At 42.9% G+C, this 27168-nt stretch overlaps 1 protein-coding gene across 3 annotated transcripts; it reads right to left on the reverse strand.

Moving 5' to 3' along the window:
- Positions 1-275: 275 nt before the first annotated feature.
- On the reverse strand, positions 276-26326 carry TMEM201 (transmembrane protein 201). 3 transcript variants are annotated; one of them, XM_075280041.1, is made up of 11 exons: positions 26149-26326; positions 19745-19865; positions 17055-17249; positions 14758-14934; positions 14124-14467; positions 13441-13644; positions 4176-4393; positions 3195-3266; positions 2737-2991; positions 2276-2410; positions 276-729 (listed from the first exon to the last, which is right to left on the reverse strand). In XM_075280041.1, exons 1-11 carry the CDS (start codon positions 26238-26240, stop codon positions 635-637), a joined length of 1908 nt encoding a protein of 635 aa, XP_075136142.1. In that variant the 5' UTR covers positions 26241-26326; the 3' UTR covers positions 276-634. The 3 variants fall into 3 exon arrangements, with proteins under 3 accessions (XP_075136142.1, XP_075136141.1, XP_075136143.1); XM_075280040.1 differs by having other exon boundaries at positions 2716-2991; XM_075280042.1 differs by having other exon boundaries at positions 2226-2410; positions 2716-2991.
- Positions 26327-27168: the final 842 nt, after the last annotated feature.

Raw genomic sequence — 27168 nt, forward strand, 5'->3', positions numbered from 1 at the left:
ACACTATATAGTCAGTCACAGCACAAAATCTGTAGTTAATTCAAGTCATGCTGCAGTTTTTCACATTCACACTATGACCCGTGGGTTGTAAATTTCATTCTGTCGTATAATGTGAAATTTCTGGACTAATGTATCTGGAGGAATTTACAACTGATAGGTCTCTGCAGTAGCAGGGAAATCTGATTACTCTGTTGGAAATGACCCCACAAAGGTCATATCTTTGTGTCAGATCTTTCAGGATAGAAGTTGAATAAGCAATGGGCAGAATATTTTGATACAATATTTTTCTCTATTTGGACAATGACATAACACGTAAAAACAGACAAGTTATTTACAGATCACCAAACAGCGGTGAATAAAATCCATCTGATCCAATCAAAAGAAAAACAGAACATCTGTCCATGCCTCCATTTGCTAGGTGGCCAACAGCAGCTTCCAAGTAGAGCAGACAAGGTGGAGGGGCTGTACACCTCAAGTTTAGTGAGAACACAAATGGTTTTCTTGGAGTAGTCTTGACCCTGTGTCCAGGTGTCAATAGAGAGCACCAGTGATGAGTGATACCAGGGAAAAAACCCAGCTGTTCAGGCAGCATCATGATCAGGAGCACCAGGTGAAACATGGTCTGCATATGAGGTTACAGGAGTTTTTGGTAGAAGAAGACGATCATCACCAAATTCATGGTGAAGCTCATTGCCAAGAAGATACCAGTCAGCGACATCCCTCCACAACCTGGGGGGTAAAACAGAGGACATGAGGAGAGAATCTGGAGAAGACATTGAAGAAAAATTACAACTTACTAATATATGTTGAGATTCAGTTCCTTGCCTCTCTGAAGATATTTGTTTGATTTATACAGCGAGTCTTGCTGTCAGTTGAGAAGTGGATACAACTGTATCCAGTCTATACAATGCTCTGTGACTACTTCCTCTAGACAATGCTCTGAACTTCAAACAGATATATTGTAGCAAAACTACCAGAGATTTGTCCAGCTGATGCAGATATATTTTCCTTCAAATCACTGCCTAGACTGCAAACAGCCATATGCACTTCTCAGATGAGAGCAGCAGTAGGCATACATGGGCTTGTAGCCAGGAATACCAACCAGTGTTATAAAGTGGGTTTCCATTTATCGGCAGAAAGTGGAGATATTAACCACGGTAAAGAACTGAAACTAACAGAATACCAGGAGTTTTAGATATTTTCTATTTCTACAGTATTTAGTGCAACTAAACTTTAGATTGATAACTTTTTACCATACTTTAATAATGAATTAAGGCTCCTCAATGCGAAATCCTGCACTTCTTAACTTTTCTGGCTGCATTTGTAACATTACACTATGGTCAGCTGAAATCTGTACACTTTCAGTGTGTGAGTGAGTGTTTTAGTTCTGTCTCATATAAAAGATAAAATAAGGTGAATACAGTGTCAAGACTGGCTGAAGATATTCACAATTCCAAATGTGTTTTCAACTAGTAAATAAGCTGAGAATCCCATCTTTCACGTGACACCAGAAGCACTGTTCTAAAATTTAGAATGCCCAAGATATAACAGTTTGAAATGACCCCCGCTTCCAGCCTTCACTTCCCTGCATTATACAGCCCATCCTGTACAGAATTCAATTGGCAATCGACAGAGAAAAGAACATAATAGCATTGGATTTCAGAAAAAATGAACCAAAATTAATAAAGCATATTACATTGTCCCAAATACTGCCAGAAAAGTTGTTCAAATGTTACGCTTTGAGTATTACCAACCCAAAACCTGAAACTCACCACAACGTAGTATAATAAAGATAGTGGCCTGTCAGTGCGAGGCAGAATTTTTTTTTCTATTTATAGACCTATATGTGGGATATACCTGGATTACACCAATTACTATTAAACACTGCTGGCATATGTGCAATGTATTATAGAAGTGGTTTAGCGTATAGCAGAAATATATATATTTATAAAACACATCCTTTCTAGACATAGCTAGTGTAAACACTATATTGTTTACAATGTATTACAGCAGAGTCGATGGATAATAGGAAGATTTCAACAGGGTATCACAACATGCATTACAAACAGGACCGAGCATGCTGGTTTCTGAGCAACAAAGCTATAAGGACGGAGCAATTAAAGTGGCATCGTGTGGCCTGCATTCTGCAGTGAAACATGCTGCAAATATATAAAGAGGTATGACATGTCCCAGGACTCCTGGGTGATATATCAGCATATACTTGCATTAGCTCGCTCCAATGATAACTGAGCAGCAGTTGGGAAAAGCCACTCACTTTTCCACTTGGATGGAGACTCCAGGAATGCTGTGGTGGAGTCCACTTGACAGGCAGAAGAATGAGAGGAATTGTCCTTCTTGGGTGGAGAGTTACTGGAAATGCTGCTCGCTTCTGTAATAAGTTTCATGGTATCTGAAAGGTGACATGAAGAAAACCAGTGCACATTGGTCAGCAAAGGCACCACATGGAAGAGATAATGAAGTACTAGTATTGAGATTTCCGCAGTAACGACAGTGCTGTTGTAACATCGGGAGGATAACTTGGCCCTGTCTTAGCACCCCATACCCTCTTAGTTTAATAAGGATATAATCAACACAAAGGAAATTGACTCCGTTATATTGTGGATTTACAGTATTCCCCAGCATTTCCCATTAGCAAATAGATTAGTTTATGACAACGAGAACTTTCTGAAAAAGGTGAATAAATCATATACTTGCCCCAAATACACAGAAACGCACTTTGTGCAAACTTAGGAGTGAACTCATGGGAGTAGAGGCTGCTGTCAGGGTTATATACATCATCAAAGGTCCGTGTTGGTGTCCTGTTCAGTGAAAGGCCAAGTTTTTGCCCTTGTAAGTTAAGACGGGCAGGGCTGATTATCGGACGCCTGTGGAGCATTGACCCGCAGCTGGAAGTGGCAGATCCAGCCACTGATGGTGTGGGAGAGGGCAGAGGAGAGACTGCGCAGCTTCCAGAGAATAGGGAAAAATAATCTAAAACAGGAGAGAAGATTGTTTCCATGAACAGTTAGAAATTATTATTTTTTTATCTATCTGGTCATGCAATGATGAATGACAGCCAATATGGCCATCACTGTCATTGACTAGTAATTTAGTTTGCTTGGCAAAGTAGGAGCTATGGTGGCCACTGAAATAAAGAGCAAAAATCTAAACATTTCGATGAAGTCTCGTCTTACCTGATCCAGGAGATTCTTTGTGGACTGAAGACCGAGAAGCCGGACGGCTCCCACTGAAGAGGTATCCAGAATCTAGAAAACATAATGGCAAGATCAGTTATCAACCCAATTCCTATATACAGCCTGAAATATTGTGTGACAAAGAATGAGACCACAAAAATGAGAGAGGGCAAGTTTACTGCACAAGATAGCCCACAGCATCGGTTTTAGGAATGTTATTTTGTTAGTAATTCTCTAATATAATTTTGTTATCCTCTTCGGTTGTCCGATGCAATAGAATTGTGTGGAGTAGGCAAAGCAGTGACCCTTAATGTCTCAGCAAGGATTAAATCAAGAACGAGTCTGTACAGGGACCACTGCCACCAATAACTTAATTGTGCAGTTCCAAGACAGAATTACTGTAAACTATACATAAAGCATTGCTGAAAGTCGATCACAGTCAGCTAAGCCTTTCTAGAGAAATAACGGTGCAGCGGTCACAATGCAGCCATGAAATGGTTAAGAATCCTTCCTATTTCCTGTTTCTAAAGTGGCCCCTGCACATACCAGGCATTCCATTCATTCAGTCTGACTATATAACAAGTTCTAGAAGGGCCCCACTGCCATATTACTACTGTTGTGAGCTCACACACTATAAAGGAGGAATACTACTAGATGTGAGCTAGTTACACAGGGATAATCCGCCTGCCTCCTCCTCTGGGTGCTTCACAGTTAGCTGATATCATACTATATTGAATCATACTAGAGGCTACATGTATATATGTTATACCTGTATTCCATTAGTATACACTACTTAATTAAAGTACGTACACTACTAATTAAAGGATTAATTTAAGATAATGAATTCCTCCCCAGGCTATTTAAGGGGTGTGAGGAGAATCAAAAATACTACAGCAACAGGTTTATTCTGCCATTGATGCAGAAGATACATCGTAGATGTTTTATAAACCAACAGTCCTGCAACCACTTTCATTTTAATACCTGCTCGTGCCAGGGAGGGAATGGTACCAAGAGATAGGGCTCTGTTCAAACGGCCAGGTAGAGAGGAGGGTGAAGCCTTACGCTCAGAACGATAGGCTGGTTGGCTCAGGAGGTGCAGAAGACCAGGTGGGGTAGACAGCAATGGAGTGGGTTGGTCTGGAAGAAAGATACTGCCGTTCATACGTCCGAACAAAGACACCGAATCACCAGAGAGATATCTGTGGAAGGAAGGAGTACACTGAGCACTGCGGGGAGAGGGCAGGTTCCTTATTGGGAAACTTTAGATTTTATACATCATATAAGATTTACAAGTTAAGAAAAATTAAATAGTTCAATTATTTCTTCTCCATTTTTAAAGTCCTTTGCTTGCCAGGAACTAGAAATACCCATGTCCTCAGACATATAGTTCAAGCCGAAAATCAGAAGCAAAAAAACTTTCTTTCTACAATTTAGGGACCTAGACCATTTGGCTCAATATAGAGGAAATGAAATATAATAGAAGGTTACAGAACATTTAATGTTACAATGATTAAGATTTACATAATAGAAGAAATCAGAACATGTAATGCATTTACAGTTGGCAAATTACACTAGACACCGAGCAGCGCATGCAGAACTCGAGCCCAGCAGCATCAGGTCTGTCCCCTACACTGCACCTGTCCATAGCAGCTGACCCTCCAACAATAAGAGGACATAAGATCTTCACAGCCACTGCTAGGCGGATCTGGCATCATTTACACTCAAGGCTTTTGCAGACATTGAGCACATTTGTCATGTACAGTACAACTGCTGCTTTAATAAACAGGCCCTTTGTAAGGAAGAAAACCAGAGACAAATTGAGTCCAAATTTGTTCAGTTGGGTATATACAGTATGATAGAGGTCAATGCCCTACCATAGTCTACACCACTGAGGGTAGTGGGTGTGAATTCATTAGGACTAAGGCGCAAAGCATACACACGGGCATGTAGCCTTATGGCAGGGCTGCTGGTCCATACAAGCCAGTAATATGTATACCCGTCCTGCCTGGTCATATTCAATTGACCCAGGTGCAAAGCTTGCAAGAGGGGCATGATGTGGTTGGACTCTGGTTGGAAAAAAAATACATATCCATCCACTGACAAACCACAGACCTTACCTTTTTAAAGATAAGACTTTTTTTTTTTTTAATAGGCTTAAAACAAAGTATGGTAGAAAGTAGAAGAACTATTCATTATACAGTGAGGAATTATTAAAAGAAGAAATACCACTTGACTGAACAGGTCAGCTACTCCTGCTGGATATATTAAATATAGGTGCAACAATGGCTTACAATACAACATGAATATAGTCTACAGCACACACAAGCTTATTTGTTCTCAATGCTAAGACTGCAAATTTCATGTAATAAGTGTGCATACACTGGTGTTTATCTTCAGGAAACCTGGGATTTAAAGCATTTATAGTGTAAGGGTGCGTTCACACGATATAAAATGGAGCGTGATCTGGCACGGATACGGCGTGTCAGAGTTTGAGCACTCAAAAAGATCCCATTGATTTCAATGGGAGTTACGAGCGTATACGCCACGTTATTTTGCAGCCGCAAAGTTACAGGCGCATAATAATGTGGCGTATATGCTCGTAACTCCCATCGAAATCAATGGGATCTTTTTGAGCGCTCAAACTCTGACAAGCCGTATATGTGCCAGATCACGCTCCATTTTACATCGTGTGAACGCACCCTAAGGGTCATGATAAGCAGGGAAGACTTCATGCGGAATCTGGGAGTTGGTACGAGCAAAGCAAGCTGGGTGATGGCATGAGTAGAATGAAATGGATAGAATCCTGACATAGCTCAGCCCCACTCACTTGAATGAGACAGAGCTGCAAATAGACCATGTTACAAATGAGATGCCGCTTCACGGAACTGATTTGTTGATTTCCAGTTGTCGCTCTCCAACAATCAGATATTGATGAACTAATCCATAAATATTTCCTCAATACCTCTTTAGGGTAAGACCACACATGACATCCCGCATCAAAAAAGCGCTGCGGGGGAAAAAGAAAAATCAAAACAAAAAAAAACAAACCACACAGCGGCAACAAATCGTGGTTCTTCCCACAGTGCTTTAGACAGAAAGTTACCAGAGATTTCCTCTGAGGACTGCATTTCAAATATACCTAAGGGAATGGGATTCGCTAGAATGCCAGCCACTTTGCCCCGACTGTAAAATGCTGTGATTTTTTTCCCCGAGCTATGAACTTGCCTAAAATGTACAGAAGCTAGGAGCTGCTGTAAATTACGATGCATCAATCACTGCAAACTGGCGCAAATGAGGATGATGAATCTGTTAAGACTGATGGTCTCACCCACAGGACACCTTATCAGGAACATGGTGATGTTTTATTTAGAGGAAAAAAACCACGCATTTGCAGCAGTTTTTGTCACAAATGCAGTTTATAAAACAAAATAATCAAAAAGATATTTATTTATCCAAAGCTGGACCAATAGTCCAGTGCCACAAAGTTTATTTCAGGTCCCATTTCACATAGATCACCAGGCACCGCTGTTGGTCTAGAATAAAACTTATTGTCTGTATTCAGGCAGAAACAAATTTAAATTTGTGCAGAAAACATCAAGACATAAAAGCCAGTGACAAAGTTGTATGAAGCGGTATACTTGCCTGGGAAGAGACTTGGCCCACAAAATCTTGCCTGCTCCAGTCGTGCCCTAAATACTCAACACCTCTGGGATATTAGCCTTCAAAAGGTAGGTTCACACTACCATTACTACGACATAGGAGCTTTATTCAGTTATGTTTTTTACTTTTCCAACAGAAGAAAAAGTCCAGCATTACAAAAACAAACATGGCAGAATAAAGCTTCCATCATGTCTTTGTGTTGCTGTGAAAGTCCATAGCACTCATTCTATGACTGATGAGAGCAATGGACGGTTCGAAAGGTAGTTTAAAAAACCAAAACCCTAAAGAAGAATGGGGTCCAGTGACCCTTATTTTCTTAATGGCTCCTTTATTACAAAAAAAAAAAAAAAAAAAAAGGAAGGAAAGTAGTCTTCTGGGAAAATAGGTCTTGGGACCATCATCTATTAGGGATCTGCAACATGTGCGGAATTGCCACAAATATTTTTAGGTGCAAAAATACCGCTTTAAAAATTAGGACACATCCTAGATCAGACCAACACTTGCATCGTGCAATGCTAGGCTATACACTACACAAGATCATATTTCCAGACAAACTGGAAATATATGAAAAGGATTCTGAACACAAACACTGGGGACCCATAACTTTCTATGCAGTTACTGTATTGGTTTACAATGAGTCTCTAAGCAGTATGATGGCAAAAGTCTTGGTTTAGACCTAACAAAAACTACATAAGTGCAATGTGTGTTGGTGATTGAACAGTGACAAACATGGAATGTGCCAGAACACAAGCGATGAGTCCCCCTTCCCCCCAGACCAGTGTGTAGGAAAGCACGGCTACTGGAGTCAGGTCATCGGCTCTCCGGCCATTTATTGAACATAAAATCAGCTGCAGGTATGAGCAGTGAGTACAGAGCATTCACATCATATCATAAAGAACAGAAATAAACTGTGCATGATAGAAGCATGAGCATCACATGAGTGGACAGCAGCCAGCGAGCAGGAGAAAGTGAGGCACAAACCAACATGGATCTTACATAACAATAGTACAGTGCAGACCAATCACATAACAGAGGAGGCAGAATAGAACAAAACCCTCATGGGAGCAGTACTAGACGTCACCCAAACTAAGATCAAAAAGACCTTTGTGCCCTCCCCCCCCCCCCCCCCCCGATCACTAGGACACCATGATACCAATAGGGCTGGGTTCACACTAGCATTCCGTTTCCTTTCAGGGATCCTGTGCCCCAATCAACTTGAAAAATGCAGAGAGAAAAGTTCTGCAAACAGGTCTTTTTTCTCCACATTTTTCAGGCAGAAACCAGTGAACCCTATTATAGTCTATGGGGTTGATGTGAGCGGACCCAAAGAACGGAAACTCTAGTACAGGTGAGAACCTAGCTTAAGGAATCAGAGTACTAGTTATCCTATAGGAGGAAACCCATCATTAGGATACCATGGCACAAATGATAAGCAAACATTGCTATGATTTGTTCATTTTCAAGCAATCGAAACAATTATTGCCCAAAATAGATACATTAACATTAAAATCATCACTGAAAATAAAGCACGCATAAATCATTGCCATTTTTAAGCGGTTTCTGAAAACTTTACTCAACTGATCTTTACACTGTGTTCACAAAATGGTGGCAAGTGTACAACTACTCCTTATTTCTTTTAATGTCTCCTTACTAAAAAGTAAGTCCCACCGTTAGGAGTCAACTATAAAAAGTAAACCGTAAAAAGGGCGTTCTAGGTTTTTTGTTTTTTAAACAAATGCCATAATACTTACCTGACTTGGCTGAACATGATGGCATGTTCACACACTGCAGTGGAGAACTGTAACAAACACACGAGAAAAAAAACCAAACACACACAATATACCTCAAGCAGTGTGTGTATATGTACCCTTAGGAGCCACGTTGCAGAAATGCAGTTTTGCTGTATTTGGCTACCATAGGAATGGGAAATATATAGGAAGTGCTTATTGTACCTTCTGCTCAATCCACTCCAGGCTTTGGCTCAAAAAAAAAAAAAAAAAAATAAAAAAAAAAAAAAAAAAAATAAATGAAAAAAATGCTGCATTTCCGCAACGTAGGGCCTCAGCCTGAGGGTAAAGAGTAACCTAGTAAGGTTTGGTTCACATCTGCACTCCTTACGGGAAGTCCGCTTTGGAAACCCTACCCCCACAAACGGAATACCGAATGCATTATAAAAACAGTGAGCAATGAAAGAACACGGACCATATAGACTAAAATGAGGTCACTGTGTTTTCTGAACGGTGTCCTTAAGAGTCATGTGGAGAGAAGAGTACTTCAAGAACTACTTTCCTCTGCATGATTTGTGCAGACAGCACGTGGAAAACACACGGACCCCATTCTAGTCTATGGGGTCTGTGCGCTTTCATTGCTCACCGCTTTTTTGAATGCATTTGGAGGGTCCCCAAGCCGACTTCCCCAACGCAGAAGTGAACCAGGCCTAAGATCCACAGAGGTGTAGTGTTTTATAACATAGCTAAAGATGGCTGCCACTATATTTATGCCCAGTTTATAGTCCTAATAATATGCCGTAACAGGTGGCTATAGACAACATATAAAGCTGGGTGGGGGAATGCATATGGGTCATATGAATAGAAACAAAGGATTATATTTAGCTGCTCTACATTGGGACAGATGCCAAGATCTAAAGAGCCAGTCTACTGAATGCAAGAATCTAGACTGTTCACATGACTTTAGTGAGACACAAAGGCAGAATAATCTCCCGATGATCCTCACACTTATATAATGTGCTGTATACAGAAGATAAAAGTCGCTTAAATATAGAATTAATAACATTACTATAGTTTTCTACATACCTCAAACCAGGACGGGATAAAAGGGGATTAGTGCTCATTAAATAGTTTTACTTAAATAATTCACATGTCTAAAAACTAAAGCGAATACATACAGAGTCTACCTAACCTTTCAACAAACCTTACATGTGAGTAGTACAGTGTGTATACAAGAAATACTGCTATTTCTGGACATTATCACTTGAATTCTTCATTTACCTCTTTTTTCCCCCGCAGGCTATATCTCTAATAATTCCATAACCCTCTTACACGCAGAAGCTGCAAAAGGATCATATAGGACATTATACAAATGGACTGTACCAAAGTGAATTTGGGTGACACAGAAACTTCATATTCAGCTCCAGAAGTCTCTTTCAGTGGCTTCTACATAATCTGATAACTGGCCTGTCAGCTTTACAGCCCAACGTTAAACAGAGACTTCAGAGTGAAAGTCTGTTTAGGAGGGAGCAGGAGCCATGTCTCTCTGACAAGACATTTTAGTTTCTTATGTTAGCTTGCATCAGATGTAAAGTTTGTTGAAAAAGTTACTAACCATTTACACATCAATAATATAAATTAATATAGTTTTATAATAGTAGGATCTACACATCACTGACCAGCACTGGAGCACCTACATGACATCAGGAAGACACATAATAGCCCCCTTATGCCATGGCTATCAGTTGGGTCACAATAGACAAGTCTACATTTTTTAACTATGAAGTGCTTCTCCATTTCAGTCAAATATCACTAAGCGGACCTAAACTTTTGGACAACTTGACTGTCAGTATGTTAAGGAGTTAACAGATAGGACCCAAAATGTGTTAATAAAAGTTTATTACAAAATTTATTAGCGACACAAATACTGTCAGAAAATCAAAAGTTGTCCAACAGTTTAGTTACGCTTTAACTTTAGAAAGGCCCCCGACACATTTGCTTTAGTTACTTGAATTCCCAATTGAAATAAATTGCAGAGCGTCTCTTCTTAGAAGTTAGTTGTGCTGGCCCTCTGTTATTTCTATTAGCAAACTATGAATAGAAATGCCAATGGTAAGGCTTAGTTCACATCTGAGCAGGTCCCTGCATAGTCACTCAGCAATGGATTACATCGGGACTGTGGCCTCAGTAGGCCCAAACCACTGACTGACTCCTTCACAAATGGCAGACCGCTATGGTCAGTCAGAAGCAGTAAACATCCACAAAATTCATTAAGAAGCTAAATTTGCGTGAAAATATACAACACGCTAATTCTGACTCCAGGCAAAATTCGTTCCAATACTGGACTAGACAGGGCTAGGGTACAGCCACACCAGTGTATTGCAGTTGCAGTGAAGTGGATGAGATTTTAACAGATCTCATTCATAAACTGCATAAATATGTGTGTGGAATCCACAAGGAAACTAAGGCCTGGTTCATATCTGCGTTCAATGTTCTGTTTCGGGATTCTGCATGGGGAACCCCCATGCGGAATACCGAACGCATTGACAAGTGGTGAGCTTATGAAAGACCCCCATAGACTATATTGGGGTCCGTGTGTTTTCTGCACGAGTCATGCGGAGAGAAAAGTACTTCATGAACAACTTTTCTCTCCACATGACTCGTGAAGACACCTCTCAGAAAACACACGGACTCTTTATAGTCTAAGGGGTCCGTGTGCTTTCATAAGTTCACCGCTTGTCAATGCATTCGGTATTCCATTCGGGAAGGGGTCCCCAAGCGGAATACCGAACACAGATGTGAACCAGCCCTAACCCACAGTGTGGATTTTAGAACCATAGCATGTCAATTTGTGTTTCAGGTAACATCCATTGCAAGTTTTGCTGCGGATTTCACAGGCTGCAGTGAATTTCTTCGATTTAAGGATGTAAATCTGGGGTAAAGGCAACATGAAGCAGCTTACTTGGCAGCTTAAAAAAAACCCACAAAAACACAAACCCCACAACGCTTAGCTATGCCCTGTAGGTTAGTGCATTTACAAATTTCAGGAAGGCTGAAGAGGACAGCACAGACTTCTAAGAAAAGCAACTTCAGAATTATTTAATGGGATATGTAACCAATCACTAAAGCATCTCAGGCGAGTGGACAAATGAGGGTGCTCGTGCCATGTCATCCAAAAACTATGCTCAGAGTTACACTCCAGAAGAGTTGAATTCTACTGTATGTTGCTGTAGAAAGACTCCCATGTATAGGCACTGCATCCTTACCTTAGCTATTGTAGGTTTCCTTTTCGGGATTACAAATACTAATATTTAAGCTATTAAAATAATGCCAGAGTGAACAATGTGCAATAGAGCTGATCAATTTTAGAAGAAATGTGATATAAAACAGAAGATATTTCATTATTAATCTAGCACCTATGAAATCCATACCTTCATTTAATAAGTATTCATTACCAAGAGAAATTAACATCACAAAACCTGACGTCCCACTGAGCCCAAACATTGTGGGGGTATAGGAATTTCACTCCAAGGCTAGGCTCACACTAACTCTGCGTTTACTCACACAACAGGGCAGTGTACTCTGCAATGAAAAAGTAAACAGTAATGATGGATGCAGACAGAATTTGTTCCATCTGCAGCCGTCATTCTAACCGTCATCCTTAGATCAGAACAAAGGATTAAAATAAGGAAGCGATAACCTAGCCCAGTGTCCTTAGACACTTCATTTTGCCATACTGATTGTTGGATAACACAACAGTCTGTGATATAATACATGTGGTAGTGTAATATGCATTGCAGCTCAAACTTTAATAGTGTTCTAATCAAAATCAAATAGTGTTCTAATCAAAATTATACTTATGTTCTCTTAAAGGGAATGTGCCATCAGAAAAAACAAAAACAAAACGATTTAAAAATAGGTCAAACATTTTTAAGAATTTTTGAGTTTCTCTTGTTACCAGTATATATATATATATATATATATATATATATATATATATATATATATATATATAAATACTGCAGTACTGATTCCGGCCACTAAGACAAATAATTTGCTGTCACTTGTTTTCTGTAAGAGATTTCTTTTCCAGCAGCGACCTCATTTATCAATACAATAATAATTATCGCTACCACAAGACAAATCCTGTCAGTCACAATCGGATTTCAAAGCTTTTCTACTTCTCTGCACAGGACTGAGCATGTCTACAAAATGCTCTCAATCAATAGACACTAGAGTAGTTCGTATGGCCCATGGTCCAGCTCAAGGAAACAAAATGTCAAACCATTTTAGGCTTAGTGGCAAGAGTTGGAACTACAAGGCTTTTATGTAGAGAACATTGAAAAATAAAAAGATCAAAAATTCTTTAAAAAAATGCATTAAACATAAAAATGTGAGTTAAGCAAAAGGTCATTCTCTGGGACACATTCCCTTTTAATGGAAAAGGTTTACATAATTAACAAAGCACATCCCCCATTGATATAACAAATACCCAACTGTGCTTGTTTTTCCTACCATTAGTGCAAAGCTTTTCCATGCTGGCTGTAGCTCCCTTTAGACAAATAATAAAGTGAGGATCTGCCACTGAAGGTAACACCCTATTTGAGAATAACTATATTTACAGTGACAGATCAAGGTAGTGTGACCTGGGGGTAACCAATTGGCTGCAATGACACCAATTAAAAAAATAATAAAAAAAATTATATATTAGATATAGAAGTTTAACTAGGGCCACAAGATCTGTTGTACTTGCAGATGGCATAGAATCAGAGTACAGCAGTCTAATGTCCCGAAGACACTCAATAGTAACGAGATAGGACATTCACTCCGGTCCCACGGCTCACTGCTCTGTCTCTGACCTTCGAGGACGCTGTCTCCGTTGACCAATCGTTTTCTTTGTTGCCATCGCAGAGGTGAGACCGACCAAGCAACATAAGGAGGTGGTGCCAAACTTCACTGTATCCATCCAGCTGGGAGAGTCCTTCAGAAGGTATAACTCAGATAGGTAGAGTCCTGTCACAAGGACCCAGAGGAGCGAGGCAAATGCATCAACACGTCGCATCCTAAAATAATTATTATAAAGCATTAAATACATTCATCAGCACACAGAAGTTACACAGCAGAGATCTGGATAAAAGTCAAGAAGGGGTAACGTCCCAACCCACTGCAGTACCTTAAAGTATAATTAAAAAAAACAAACAAAAAAAAACAAAAAAAAAAACACAACAACAGGAATTTTTGTTACGGTCTATATCCAGTACAAGGGAACGTGTGTATATCAGTGTTGAGGAGTCAGGGCCAATTTTGAGTGGAGTAAGCAAAAGTTACAGACTCCAAAATTATATCATTATTTATACTATACAATTATTGATAATTGCACAATTAGATGTAGTTTGTAACACATTTCAAAAGAATTCAATCGATGGCCTACCAACTCCACAGCCCTGGTGTACACTAAGTTTTCTGATAGCCAGTAAGAACTAAATACACTAGCACCAACAGTGGATATTATAACACCAACTGAGGTTCCTGTAAAACCTACCTAAGACGCCCAGCAAGGAACATGGCAAAGACACAAGTCAAGAGGCCGACAAACGCCAAACCGATCTGATGGTTACGCCCAAAGCGCCAAGCCTCATTCAGGTTTTCCAGTGTATGTTCAGGCAGAACGCCGACAACCTTCTCGATGAGAGACAGTCTCTCAGAGTCTCCTGGGTGGGACCTATTCCTGGGCTCAGTAGTTATGTTTGCAGAGTCTTTAATAGAGAATAGGTCCCTTGTACCAAACCGCGCAACAGACACAAGGAACACACAGCTCAGGAATGCAAGGCAGCGGAGAAAGATGACCTTGGTAGGAATCCGAATAAAAGAGGAATTTGAAGAGCTCTAAAAGAAAAGAAAAGAAAACAAGAACCAATTCACATGCAGTTCCTTAATACATTATTATTGTGATTACAATCTTTACAACAGGAAGAATAGAGAATTTGTTGGTTCTTTCAGCTTCCTGCTTCTTCCTTATCAGCAGACATAAGTGGATCTGAGAGAGCTGGAGTCTGATGGACTATAGATACAGTACAGAGGGCATCACTCCCCTGCCTCCAATAAAAGAAGTACATTAGAGCATTGCTCTTCATGTAGACTATAAAGCAAGTGCATTTGGCACAGCCTTCACTCACCTGTATATAACTTTTATCCTGCTCTCGACGCTTAAATTGTTGATTCAGCATAATTGCCCTCAACTGTCTGTTTTGGTATTTGATATAACTGTCTATGGCGGTTTGGCACGGTCGACATAGCTTGTACATCTGCTCCAGGTGGTGCTTGTAGACCTCAATCTCCTCATCATATCGCTCCTGCAGAAAATAAAAGAACAACGTCCATACTGGGTTTCCTTCGAAGATCATAGAACTTTCCAGTGCTGACAGTAATACTAAATCCACAAAACTATATCAGGCTAAGGCCCCATGGGCTCGAAACACCGTGCTAAAGCGCTGCGAAATCAACCGCAGCAGGAACGCATCGCAGTTATATCTGCAGCGCTTTGAACAGAAAGTTTGCAGAGTTTTCCTCTGCGGACTTTCTGTTACCATTATATCTGCGGGAAAGCCGTCGGCGCCGGTTTTGGAAATCGCAGCGTGTTCATACTGTGGATTTTAATGCAAAGTGGGCATTGGATTCACATGAATTCCATCCACTTTGTTGTTACTGTATAATGCCACAATTTTTCCCGCTGCGTTTTCGCCTCAATCTTTTCCGTTCCTGCTGCTCTATAACAAACTACCTGAAGATTTTCCACGTGACAAGTTCCTTTTAAGAAATAACGTGCTGAATACTTGCAACCCCCATTAGAGGAAGCTTAGGCCCTAACTACACAGTATAAAAATGTGTAATGGAAATATATATGTACGTACATATAAACACACATCCACCCCAAGTACATGTGACCACAATTGTGTAAACCTTTTGAAAAAGGTGCATTTGTGGCAGAGTGATAACAGGTTACGTTTAACGCTACACGTGTTCAATCGCTAAAAGGTTAAACCGCACATAAAGCAATGGAGGTATGTGGCAATAATATTTATTTCAGACAAATTTAAAAGTGTAGAAAAAGAAAAAAAGTTTAGGAGGGTTTTTCAAAATTTAATATTACTGTGAGGGAGTTAAAAGCATACTAGATCTATGGTAGAAATCACTATGTCTAAGGTAGGGTTCACACTACTGTTGGATTCCGTTCAGAAGGTGTCTGCTTAAAAAAGAACAAAACCCAAAAACACAAACGAACAGTAACTGTCTGTTGCCCATAGACTTCAATTTAAAAAAAAAAATAACGGACACAGTAAGTGTCCGTTGCTAAAATCTTGTACAGACAACAGCTACAGACACTGAATCCAACGGTAGTGTGAATACCATCTACATAAAGAAATGGATCCTTAGGGCCATGCACACAACCACACAGCCAGACTCTGCACATGAATGTTCAAAACATCATACATGATGTCCTATCAGTTTTTCTAATGCTAATAATCAAACCATGGCGAGTACAATAATGAACAGTCTGCCCCATCCATTACTGATAATGTTCTGCCAGGAATACAACTGCAAATGCCTGAGAAAAGCCCAAGTGACCAGAATACAGGAGATCCAGAAACAAGACTGAAAATATAGGGCAAATGCATGCAACACAACAAATAAAAACACAAACCACACACATATAGAATTAAAAAAAAATAATAATAATCTTTCAGACACCAGCAGCTTTACTGACTGTGCTCAATAATATGCCATCAGTAACCACACAAGCTGCGAGAAGTATACAGAATACTTACCAACCCCAGTATTCATAGCCCTGGAGCTGGTGGAGGGTGTACTGAATGCACGAGGCAGGGCACAATAGCCAACTGGCCTTGCGTTGAGAGGGGAAATGTATGCCAGTTTGTAACTGGCATATGTACCCGATTGTGCACATCCCCGTCCACCCTTGCCCCCCACAATCCCATGACATATATGATGTCATGGGATTATTACTAACAAAACTAGTGTTTGAGTCATTACATATGCACCCCCGCCTCCCAGGTTTCCACAATTTTGGCCACTCAAACACATAGATAAATAGATTTCAAATCTGAGGACAGAAACTAAAGGAGATGATGCTGTATTAGATTACAAGGTGGGAACCCATGAATACCCTTCCTAAGGGCTAGTTCACTTGGGTCACAAGATAGCATAATTTGGTCCTGATTTGGTCCTGATTTTGATGCGTGAAGCCGTGTCAGAATAGGACCAAAATACGCCTGCTGTGGCTTTTGACAGTCGCAGTTTCCCGCTTCAGAGTAGGCCCAAATAAATGTGCTTAGTCTGGAAGGCGCTGCCGCCGAATCCACCTGAAAAAAGGGTAGCGCCAAAATCCCATGTGTGAATGAGCCCTAAGGATGTCTTGTTTCTTGCTCATTTCCCAGCAGGGCATTTTACTCACCTCCTCTCTAGGTAAAAAGGATGCCAGCTGCTTTATCTTGGTGCTCTGATTATTGTTGCACTTCTTACAGAGCAGCGTTCCACAATTCACCCACTGTTGTGGCTTTATAGCTTCTGCAAGGGTGCTCCCACCAGACACCAAGTGGTTTAGATGTTCACTGTGTTGTGCTGGAATAGGTTTATTGTAGTCACCATTCTGTAATTAGACAAGGGAAAGGATTAGACGATTACATGATCTCTGCTTGCTGTCAGCAAAAAGCAGCACTGAGTAACTACAGACCTAAATCTTCTCGCATCTGTTTATTATCATATTCAACCTAGACAATCCCTTGCAATATCCTGTCTTGATTGTTTTGTTGCATAAGGATCATGTGCACACCAAATTCGATATTACTCCATACAAATTCACGTGGGTGCTGTCCTACTAGCAGCATGCTTGGATATGAATTGACCCTAAAACCACTGTATCCCTTCAATCCTCACAAAGATAAGTGGTTAATTCTTGCTAAGTGCAGCTTTTACTGCTCTAAGGATGTTCCCATTAGTTTCAATGATTTCAAGTGGCCATATTATTGTGATGAGGGTATGTATATTTTTGCAATATTTTTTGGATTGCTCCAATGCATCTAAAGTAAAGCAATTCTGAAAATACTTGATACAATTTAATCTGGTACTGGCTTGCCTATACCGCTCTTCTGCAGACCTAAGTGCCGCCATAATTACAGTTAGACTTATCCTTCAGTCAAGTCTGCATTTCCAATGAAAAGAAAAAAAAAAAATCTGATTTATGAAGACACCATAATCAAATATTTTCTACTTTTTGTACAACGTGTGAATAAGGGAAGAGAAAAAACAAAACAAAAAAAACAAAGCTTTACACACCAAGTTATATACAACTCAATACAGAAAAATCAATTAAATTTTCCCAATCCTTCACTTCTACAGCAGGCAAAACAGCAAGTAGAACAATACCTTGTACCACGTTACAAGGAAAACTAACAGTTATGTGACTAATAAACTAAAGCCTCATTCACATCTGCATTCGTATTCCGTCCGGGGGGGAATATTAATAATTCTATAACCTAATTAAAAATACATTTTATTTGGAAGCTGGATTCAAAACTTTTACCCCCAAAATTAGTCCATGACTGAATCCACAGTCCAGGGTCTAACCAATGAAGTACCAATAGCTTTCAACCTCGGTGAAGATACCGGAGACCCCCAAGGTCAGAGAGAGCACCAAGTCTGACGTTATCTCTCTTCCACCAACTCGGGGTTCTCTATGAACAGGAAATCCTACATCCTGCAAAGACATTGGTTTACAGCTCAGGTGTTGGACTAAACACTATGCATCTCCATCTCCTTTCCCTCACTGCTTCCTTAAAGGGATTCTACCACTAAACCCACATTTTTTCTAATTACCACGTCGGAATAGGGCCTCCCCTGCAACCCCGCCTCTTCTGTCTTCCGACGCGGTTTAACTTCCAACGCCTGCGCAGTTCAATACAGGAGCGTACACTGGCCTCCTAAAAATGGCCGCCGGCCACAGTAGGCTCCTGTATTGAACTACATTTTTGGGAGGCCGCTCTTGCAGTTCAATACAGGAGCCTACTACGCAGGCGTCAGAAGTTGGACCACGTTGGAAGACAGAAGAGGCGGGGTTGTTGCTGAAGATGGAGGCAGCGCTGGAACAGAGCTCTCAGGCAGTAGTGGGGACGTCCCCATCGCCGTTTGAGCGCTGAGGTCCGCCCTCATTGCTGCGGAGAACTCATTAGCATACCGGTAAAAAAAACGGTATTTCTAAGGAACGCCGCGGTGGCGACCACGTCTAAAGGTAAGAGACAACTAGCCTTTCTTAAGGCTATTCTGACGTGGTAATTAGAAAAAAAAAATGTGGGTTTAGTTATATTTCTTCATCTGGTAATTAAAAAGGTAGTAAGCAGCTTCATAGACCTCATGGCTAGGCCCAGTACTAGGAATAATTGAGAACCACAATTTTACAAATCGCCACCCAAGGAATGGATATGAACATGGTGGAACTGTGAAAACCCCTTGTTATACGAATCCAGACAAGTCTACATGAGTGGAGGAGGACAAACTGCCTTTTAGAAGACTGGTGTTTAACCCAGGACATGCTCTACAGCTCCTTCGCTGGCCAGAATTTAGATCATAGAATTAGAATTGCTACTCTGTACTCCTCCATGTGGTAGGTTGGCTCGGCCTTAGTGACACTGTTGCCATAATTTATTTATTTATTTTTAAGTCACAGGACAACATTGTCCCAGGAACAGAAAATTGGCACAATTAACACAATCAAGCCGTCAGTAAGTTATGTGCTCCCTTCCAGAGCACAGACTTCCTCTCTGCTCCTCTGATGCTCACAGGGATTCCTACATTAAACAGGTGAAACTCACAATGCAAGTCTAATAGAACCTCAGTGTGACTCCCCACAGACCTGCATAAATAGTTTAACCTCTTGTTCATACAGGAACAATGCGTGCATCAGAGATGCAGAGAAGGCAGCAGTGCTCTAAAGGGTAGCATACACCATCACAATAAAGTGGTCAGTAAGTAACATTACACTACACAATGGCTTGTTTTTAAACGGGGCACATAAAGATAATACGGCTTAAGAGTCATGAAGAATGCAAGGAAGGTCACAAGTCACATAAACTTGGTGCCAATTCTCACCTCTTGAAAGCCGTTGTACTGCTCGCAGTTGGGGCAGTCCCAGCAGTTTCGGTTGCCATAGGGCACCAGAGTATTCTGGCTACAGAACCAGCAGTTTACCTTCACATGTGTGGGAGGTTTCCTGCAAAACAGAACACAAACATTTGTCATTTCCAGCATAAAAGGGTCAAACACTTATTACCAATCCTGCTGCAGCACTCAGGTCGGGGCCACATCTGCTGCAGCACCACCTTCTTCCATGATCGCTGCAAGTTGTTGTCCAAAGGGTGTGTCAGTTTTTTGGGTTTTTTGTTTAAAAGAGGGCACAAAGTGGCATATACAAAAGAAAATGGGGGTTACAGCAGGTCAGGCTCCAACCCCTGTGTGCAGCAGACCCCTAATTTTCATTTGCACTGCAAGTTACATTTCGCATTTCTTACACATTGACCCAAGACAGACATGTTAACTAAGTCGCCAAGGCCTACAACAACATAAGTTGACTAGGCTTACATCTGTGTCAGAGTCTGTTTGGGTAATTTTCACCTGGCAATTTTAGCTTAGTTTCAGCCCTGGGAGCACTGCTTTTGATGCTCCAGTAGGATAAATAATGGGGATGATCAACTCTCAATGCTTGGGGTGGTGAAGGGAGAAAACGGTTGCGGTTTGAGTGGTAAAAGCAATATTCCAAGGAGCTGTAGGCCCGCCCCCAGTGCACCAACTACCTCATTTGCATAAGATTCAAAGTTGTTTATCTCTTAAATCAACAAAAGTAACATACATAACTAAAAGGTATTTAGTTTATCAGTGTAACGTGCCCTGTGAAACAGTGAAATTAGTATGCTTGGGAGAGGTGGCAGACTCCCTTTAACATATGTAATCACCTTTATAATATGTTACAAGTAATTGGCGGGCACACAGCAAAGTATACGCCAGTTAGTGCCAGTTCTGAAGCAATGACAAGACCGAACCAAATATGACTGCGCAGCTTACAAGCTCCGGCCTGCAAGATGACAATAAATAATGACTTCGTCTGCATGCAATACTCTAGGATTATTCCCACATTTTGGCACTGGGCCTGACAGCAAGAGCCGTCATAGGCTTCAACAGTACAGGGATCCCAGCAGTCATTGGTAGGCAATCACAGTTATGTGCCAATAGCAGATTCCATGGCTCTAGGTTTTTCTCAAGCCACTAGCAATAGGTTCTGACATGATACGCTTAGCAAGATCAAGCTAGGCACATAAGACTTGGAAACTGGCTACGAAAATACTGTGAATGTTTGTTCACTATCGCTAGGTTCACACCTGCGTTCGGATTTCCGTTCAGGGGGTCTGCTTGGGGACCCCCTGGATGAAAACCTAATCTGCTTAAAAAAATAAATAAATGGTTACCTTCGGAAACCTGCAGACTCCAGGTTTCCGAAGGGCTCTGCATTGATCAAGCAGAGAGGAACGGAGTCCCCAGGCGGAGCGCAGGCGTAGGTGTGAACCTAGCTTATGACTGACTGACTAAAAATATATAAACAAACCTGTCATGGTAAATTTGGACCCTTAAACACCCACAGATCCTTACTGACCAAGATAGCCCTGTTGTAAAGCTGTCTGTGCCCTTATTATATATAATAATTATCTTTTTTATGTAGACTTTTTTCCCAATGCTAGCACCTTTATAACAGGGCTATTTGAGACGCTAAACCTCAGGTTCATGAGGGCCAGTGGGTGATTCAATGACCCAAATCGCCCTGAGGTTCCCCTTAAAGATGACCTCTACTCCTGTCATACAAATGCTGGAGAAGACAAGACCTCAAGTCTCGGACCACTCCCCACACACTTACCCTTAAAAACCAAGAAATCTTGGAAATAATTTACTTTGTGCAGAGGACATTATTAACGTTCTTCTTATGTCCACATCCATAGCCATTTTCCACATTTGCCTGGCCATCCATGGAATCAGACAGCAGTCTGTTCACATGACTGTCAGGAGGTTTGGGGCCACTAAACAGATATGAGGTTTATGGGCCCAAACATGTAAGTTACAGCTGCCCATCACCACAATATGGAGAAAACTGTGTTATAACTCACAGGCATAGAAGCAGAGAGCTGGCATCGGCACATGCCAACTGCAGCGGGTGAAGTGAAGGTCAGTACACATTGGTGCACTGCACGCCCTGCACATCCAGCATGTAAGCTGTGAAGCGGGGTGCACTGGCTTCACCCCAAGTCCTGGACTGATCCCTTAGGCACCTCCCGTGAAGTTATAACTCTGTTTTCTTCACATTACAGGGATGCCTGACTGCAATCTAGAAAACCATTAAAAAAAACAAAAAAAAAACAACACACAACTGCATACTGGAAATGCTTGCTGTTTATTAGAACCAAACCACTGAACAGGATCCTGTGAAATGTGCTGCTGTATAGTAAAAAACACTATAAGAAACTGGCATGTAGCTTTGAATGTGACTAGAGAAGAAAGTCGCAATCTGATAAAAATCAAGCTAAGATTCATTCCATTATTTAACCTATGGAACATAGTAAGTCACAGAGAAGTGAACACTGCTTTAAGAGTGAAATTTACTCCGATCATAAAACAAAACACTTTCCGTCAGACACTTGTGCAGGAGCAACTGGTCACCAACATCCTGACGCCAAACAAACAGATGAAAGAAGAGACAAAGAGACTTTGTCGAGACATCTCCAAATCCTGGACTGATCCCTTAGCAGCTGGAAAGACAGATGCCCAAGGCCTGCCAAGTCTTAGCCATGCCACCCTGTCTTTCATCTGTAAGGATGCCGGATGTTTGGTTTGGGAAGGAGAAGGGGTGGGGGGCGAGTTGTGACTCTTAAGTGACATTACAAAGATAGACTGATTCCCCAGACATAAGTCACTAAGAAACATAACCTTGAACAGGGGGGTCCCTGATCATAAGGCCAATGCTCTCTGCCATTCAGAAGACGGACAAAACACCTGTGGGGGCGCCAGAAAGAAAAAGTGCCATAATAACAACACAATAGACAAGATGGTACAAGCAGTCACATGACCACAACACAGGAACTCATGCGGATAACACACAAGGAGCCCCTTGAACCCTTAAAAAAATAATATATATATACACACACACACACACACACACACACACACACACACACACACACAAAAGTGCAACCACAAGTATACCCCTTACAGCCTGCAGCAGACCAACATGTATATCCCTTAGGGGATGTTCGCACTATCGTTGAGGACCATCAGCATTGTCCGTTACAAAATTTTAGCAATGGAAGCAAGCTGAACAGTCAGAAATCCATTAAAATTTCCATTCATTTCAATGGGATTTTATCTTGTGTCCGTTAGTTTCTGTTTACACCCAATCGGTCAGAAGTCCGTTTTTTCCAGTGGACAGAAAAAAAAAAACCTACATGCAGGACTTCGCGTCTATTTGAAAAAAAACAACAAACAGATTCTTGACAGATAGCAAGTGTCCATTATTTTTTTTTTAAAACACTGAAGTCTATGGGCAACAGACTTATAACGGACAGTAACTGATAGCTATAAGTTACTGTCCGTTTTTTTTCTGCGCATGCTCAGAAATCAGAAAAAAAAAAAAAAAAAAAAAAACAGAATAAAAAGACACTAACGCTAGGTTCACACCTGCATTCAGGGTCTCCTTTCTGTGGTTTCCATCTTCTGCATGCCAGAAGACGGAAACCACAGACCGGGTCCGGCCGTGAGCAGCGGTGAGCGTATTATGCTCTCCGCCGCAAAACCGGTTTTTTTTAAAAATCTGGACACAGAGTACTGCATGTCCGACTCTGTGTCTGGATTATAAAACCCGGTTTCGCGGCGGAGAGCATAAAACGCTCACCGCCGCACAGCTTTCTCACCCATTCAAATGAATGGGTGAGAGAGTCCTGCAGGTTTCCGTCTCCTGCTCTGTTTTATGCAGGAAACGGAAACCTGCCGTACGGAGAGCAGAACACAGATGTGAACGAGCCCTAACTGATGCTAGTGTGTCCATTTCTTTTTTTTAACTGATCCATTAAATGGATCAGTTAAAAAAAAAAAAAGACGGTACTATTCCGTTATCGGGCCAGCAGCAGCGCAGTTCAGCAGCAGCTTTCGGGACAGCAGTTCAGCAGCGGGAATTACAATGACATCCGAGGACTGCTGGCCCGATGCTTGTGCCCAGTAACCAGTACATCGATGACCCCCCTCCCCCATCCTTCTCCTCCTGCCAGTGCTGCCCCCCAGCTCTCCTTACATCTTCCCCGTACCCTCTCCCCGCCACACGACTAGGCCTCACCTCAGCGCTAGTACCGAGACCGAAAGGAAAGACACCGGGGCTCAATCCAGGCCCTGACAAGAAACACGCCGACTATAGGAACGGTGAGCTACAGCGAGCCGGAGGGACAAACTTTCTGCAGCGTCCGGCGGCTATCTAGTAGCATTCATTGCTCAAGATTTACGGTGAGGCCTATTACAGGGAGAGGGTACGGGGCAGATGTAAGAAGAGCTGGGGGGCAGCACTGGAAGGAAGAGGAGGATGAGGGCATCGATCGATGTACTGCCTACTACACACAAGCACGGCCTCTATCATCGGGCCAGCATCGGCTTAGTCATGTGGCGGGGAGAGGGTACGGGGTAGATGTAAGGAGAGCTGGGGGGCAGCACTGGAAGGAGGAGGAGATGGAGGGGGGGTCATTGATGTACTGGCTACTGGGCACAAGCATCGGGCCAGCAGTCCTCGGATGTCATTGTAATTCCCGCTGCTGAACTGAACTGCTGTCCCGAAAGCTGGTGCTGAAATGCGCTGCTGCTGGCCCGATAACGGAATAGTACCAAAAAGACATTAACATCAGTTAGTGTCCGTTAATGTCTGTTGTGATAGGTGTCGGGTTTTTTTTTGTTTTTTTTTTTTATGGACACCTACATAACAGAATTCAACAGTAGAGTGAAGCCTGCCTTACAGGCTGCAGCGCGCCCACAGGTTATACCCCTTACAGGCTGCAGCGCGCCCACAGGTTATACCCCTTACAGGCTGCAGCGCGCCCACAGGTTATACCCCTTACAGGCTGCAGCGCGCCCACAGGTTATACCCCTTACAGGCTGCAGCGCGCCCACAGGTTATACCCCTTACAGGCTGCAGCGCGCCCACAGGTTATACCCCTTACAGGCTGCAGCGCGCCCACAGGTTATACCCCTTACAGGCTGCAGCGCGCCCACAGGTTATACCCCTTACAGGCTGCAGCGCGCCCACAGGTTATACCCCTTACAGGCTGCAGCGCGCCCACAGGTTATACCCCTTACAGGCTGCAGCGCGCTCACAGGTTATACCCCTTACAGGCTGCAGCGCGCCCACAGGTTATACCCCTTACAGGCTGCAGCGAGCTCACAGGTTATACCCCTTACAGGCTGCAGCGAGCTCACAGGTTATACCCCTTACAGGCTGCAGCGAGCTCACAGGTTATACCCCTTACAGGCTGCAGCGAGCTCACAGGTTATACCCCTTACAGGCTGCAGCGAGCTCACAGGTTATACCCCTTACAGGCTGCAGCGAGCTCACAGGTTATACCCCTTACAGGCTGCAGCGAGCTCACAGGTTATACCCCTTACAGGCTGCAGCGAGCTCACAGGTTATACCCCTTACAGGCTGCAGCGAGCTCACAGGTTATACCCCTTACAGGCTGCAGCGAGCTCACAGGTTATACCCCTTACAGGCTGCAGCGAGCTCACAGGTTATACCCCTTACAGGCTGCAGCGAGCTCACAGGTTATACCCCTTACAGGCTGCAGCGCGCCCACAGGTTATACCCCTTACAGGCTGCAGCGCGCCCACAGGTTATACCCCTTACAGGCTGCAGCGCGCCCACAGGTTATACCCCTTACAGGCTGCAGCGCGCCCACAGGTTATACCCCTTACAGGCTGCAGCGTGCCCACAGGTTATACCCCTTACAGGCTGCAGCGCGCCCACAGGTATACCCCATACAACACACCCCTAGTACCCCCACACTCCCTGAAACAATGAACTCACAGCTGTATTACTCCAACAACACAACCCCCCTCCATCTCCTGACCCTAGCACTGCACCTCTCCATATCTCTTTCTAGTACACGCCGACACCTCAATATTCCTGCCCTCATGTACCCCCGAGCCATCGCACCCGCCTCCCCCATATATACAGCCCCCTACCTAGGAAGCCGTACAATGGGGCTCCATGCTATACAGGAGGACTAGCCCTGGTAAGGTGACACTCCCCTAAGCACATGCTGCCGCACATGGATGGGGGCGCGCGGGCGGCAACTACAAGGCCTAGGCTCCAAGTCACGCCGGGGTCGTGCAATAACTATGGCAGCTTTCAGACACTGCTAGGGTTAATGCCCCCTCCCCCACTCTACACCTAACAAAGCCCCCCAGCCCCGTCCATTCCTCACCTCCGGAGCAGCCTGTACAGTAGCAGCCCGGTAGCCCCGGCAGTGGCGGCTAAGCCAGCCAGGGGCAACAGAAGCGCGGTCCCGTCCTCCATGCGGCGCCGGATCTCCTGGACCTTACTCTCCGGTGCTTCGCGCTGTCTGCTCCCCGTCCCCTGGCAGCCAACCAATAACACGGCTCCGTCTCCTAACCCGGGCTACGAGCCACACCTACCCGCACGGCGTGGCCAATCACAGGGCGGGGAATTGAGTTGGTGGGCGGGAATAGAATTTGGCGCACACGTGGGCGGCCCCGTTCTCTGGAGGCGTCAGTCGTGAAAGGCCGAAATCGTGCGGGGGATCGGGAGGGGGGAGGTGATTCACGGGGTCGTGCTGGGCTGGCTGACTCATCTGCAGGGACAGGGGATTCCCTGGCATGGCACTAGTTAATGGAAGTGGGTTTGTTGGTGATGACCATGAAGTTCCTGCACAACAATATGAATGGGAGAGATCAGATGCCGAATTATCAGCTATTCGGGAATCCTCAGCTGTAGGAAGGCTATAGAAGCTGCTGGTGATGTAGAGTAGCACATCCTACTGCAGCCCTGGGCTAGGTAATGGATTGTCAGGTGGCAAATATATGGCAGTGGTCATGGTGTGATTGGGGATCCTTGTTTTTTAGGACACCAAAGCAGGGATCTCGCAAAGCTCAGGCTACATGGCAATTTCTGCATGCTAAACCCAAATCCAACTATTGGCCCCCTGTCAATTTCTTCTGCGTGCATGCATGCTGCTGATATCCCATTGAATTTAGTAGGGTACAGCGTGTAAACCAACATCAATAACCGCATTGACTTTTTCCATCAGATTTTTCCAGTATTTTGTAATAAAACATGGCGGGGGCAACTTCATCTTTCCCCCCTACACCAGAAAACTGACAATGGGACGCAGTCGTGTGCAAGGACACTAAGGCTGCATACACACTTAGCAACAAATCTGTATGTGAATATTGTTGCAAATTTCACCAAAATTATTGAAATTGAT

The sequence above is a fragment of the Leptodactylus fuscus genome, chromosome 6 (genome assembly GCF_031893055.1).
Source record: "Leptodactylus fuscus isolate aLepFus1 chromosome 6, aLepFus1.hap2, whole genome shotgun sequence".
NCBI classification, from domain to species: Eukaryota; Metazoa; Chordata; class Amphibia; order Anura; family Leptodactylidae; genus Leptodactylus; species Leptodactylus fuscus.

Coding starts and splice junctions, on each gene's coding strand:
- TMEM201 (XM_075280040.1), bottom strand. CDS start 26,240: ATGGAGGACGGGACCGCGCTTCTGTTGCCCCTGGCTGGCTTAGCCGCC. Junction 13,645..14,123: donor TTCCTTGCTGGGCGTCTTAG/GTAGGTTTTACA, acceptor TAATTATTTTAG/GATGCGACGTGTTGATGCAT. Junction 2,992..3,194: donor CAAAGAATCTCCTGGATCAG/GTAAGACGAGAC, acceptor CTCCTGTTTTAG/ATTATTTTTCCCTATTCTCT.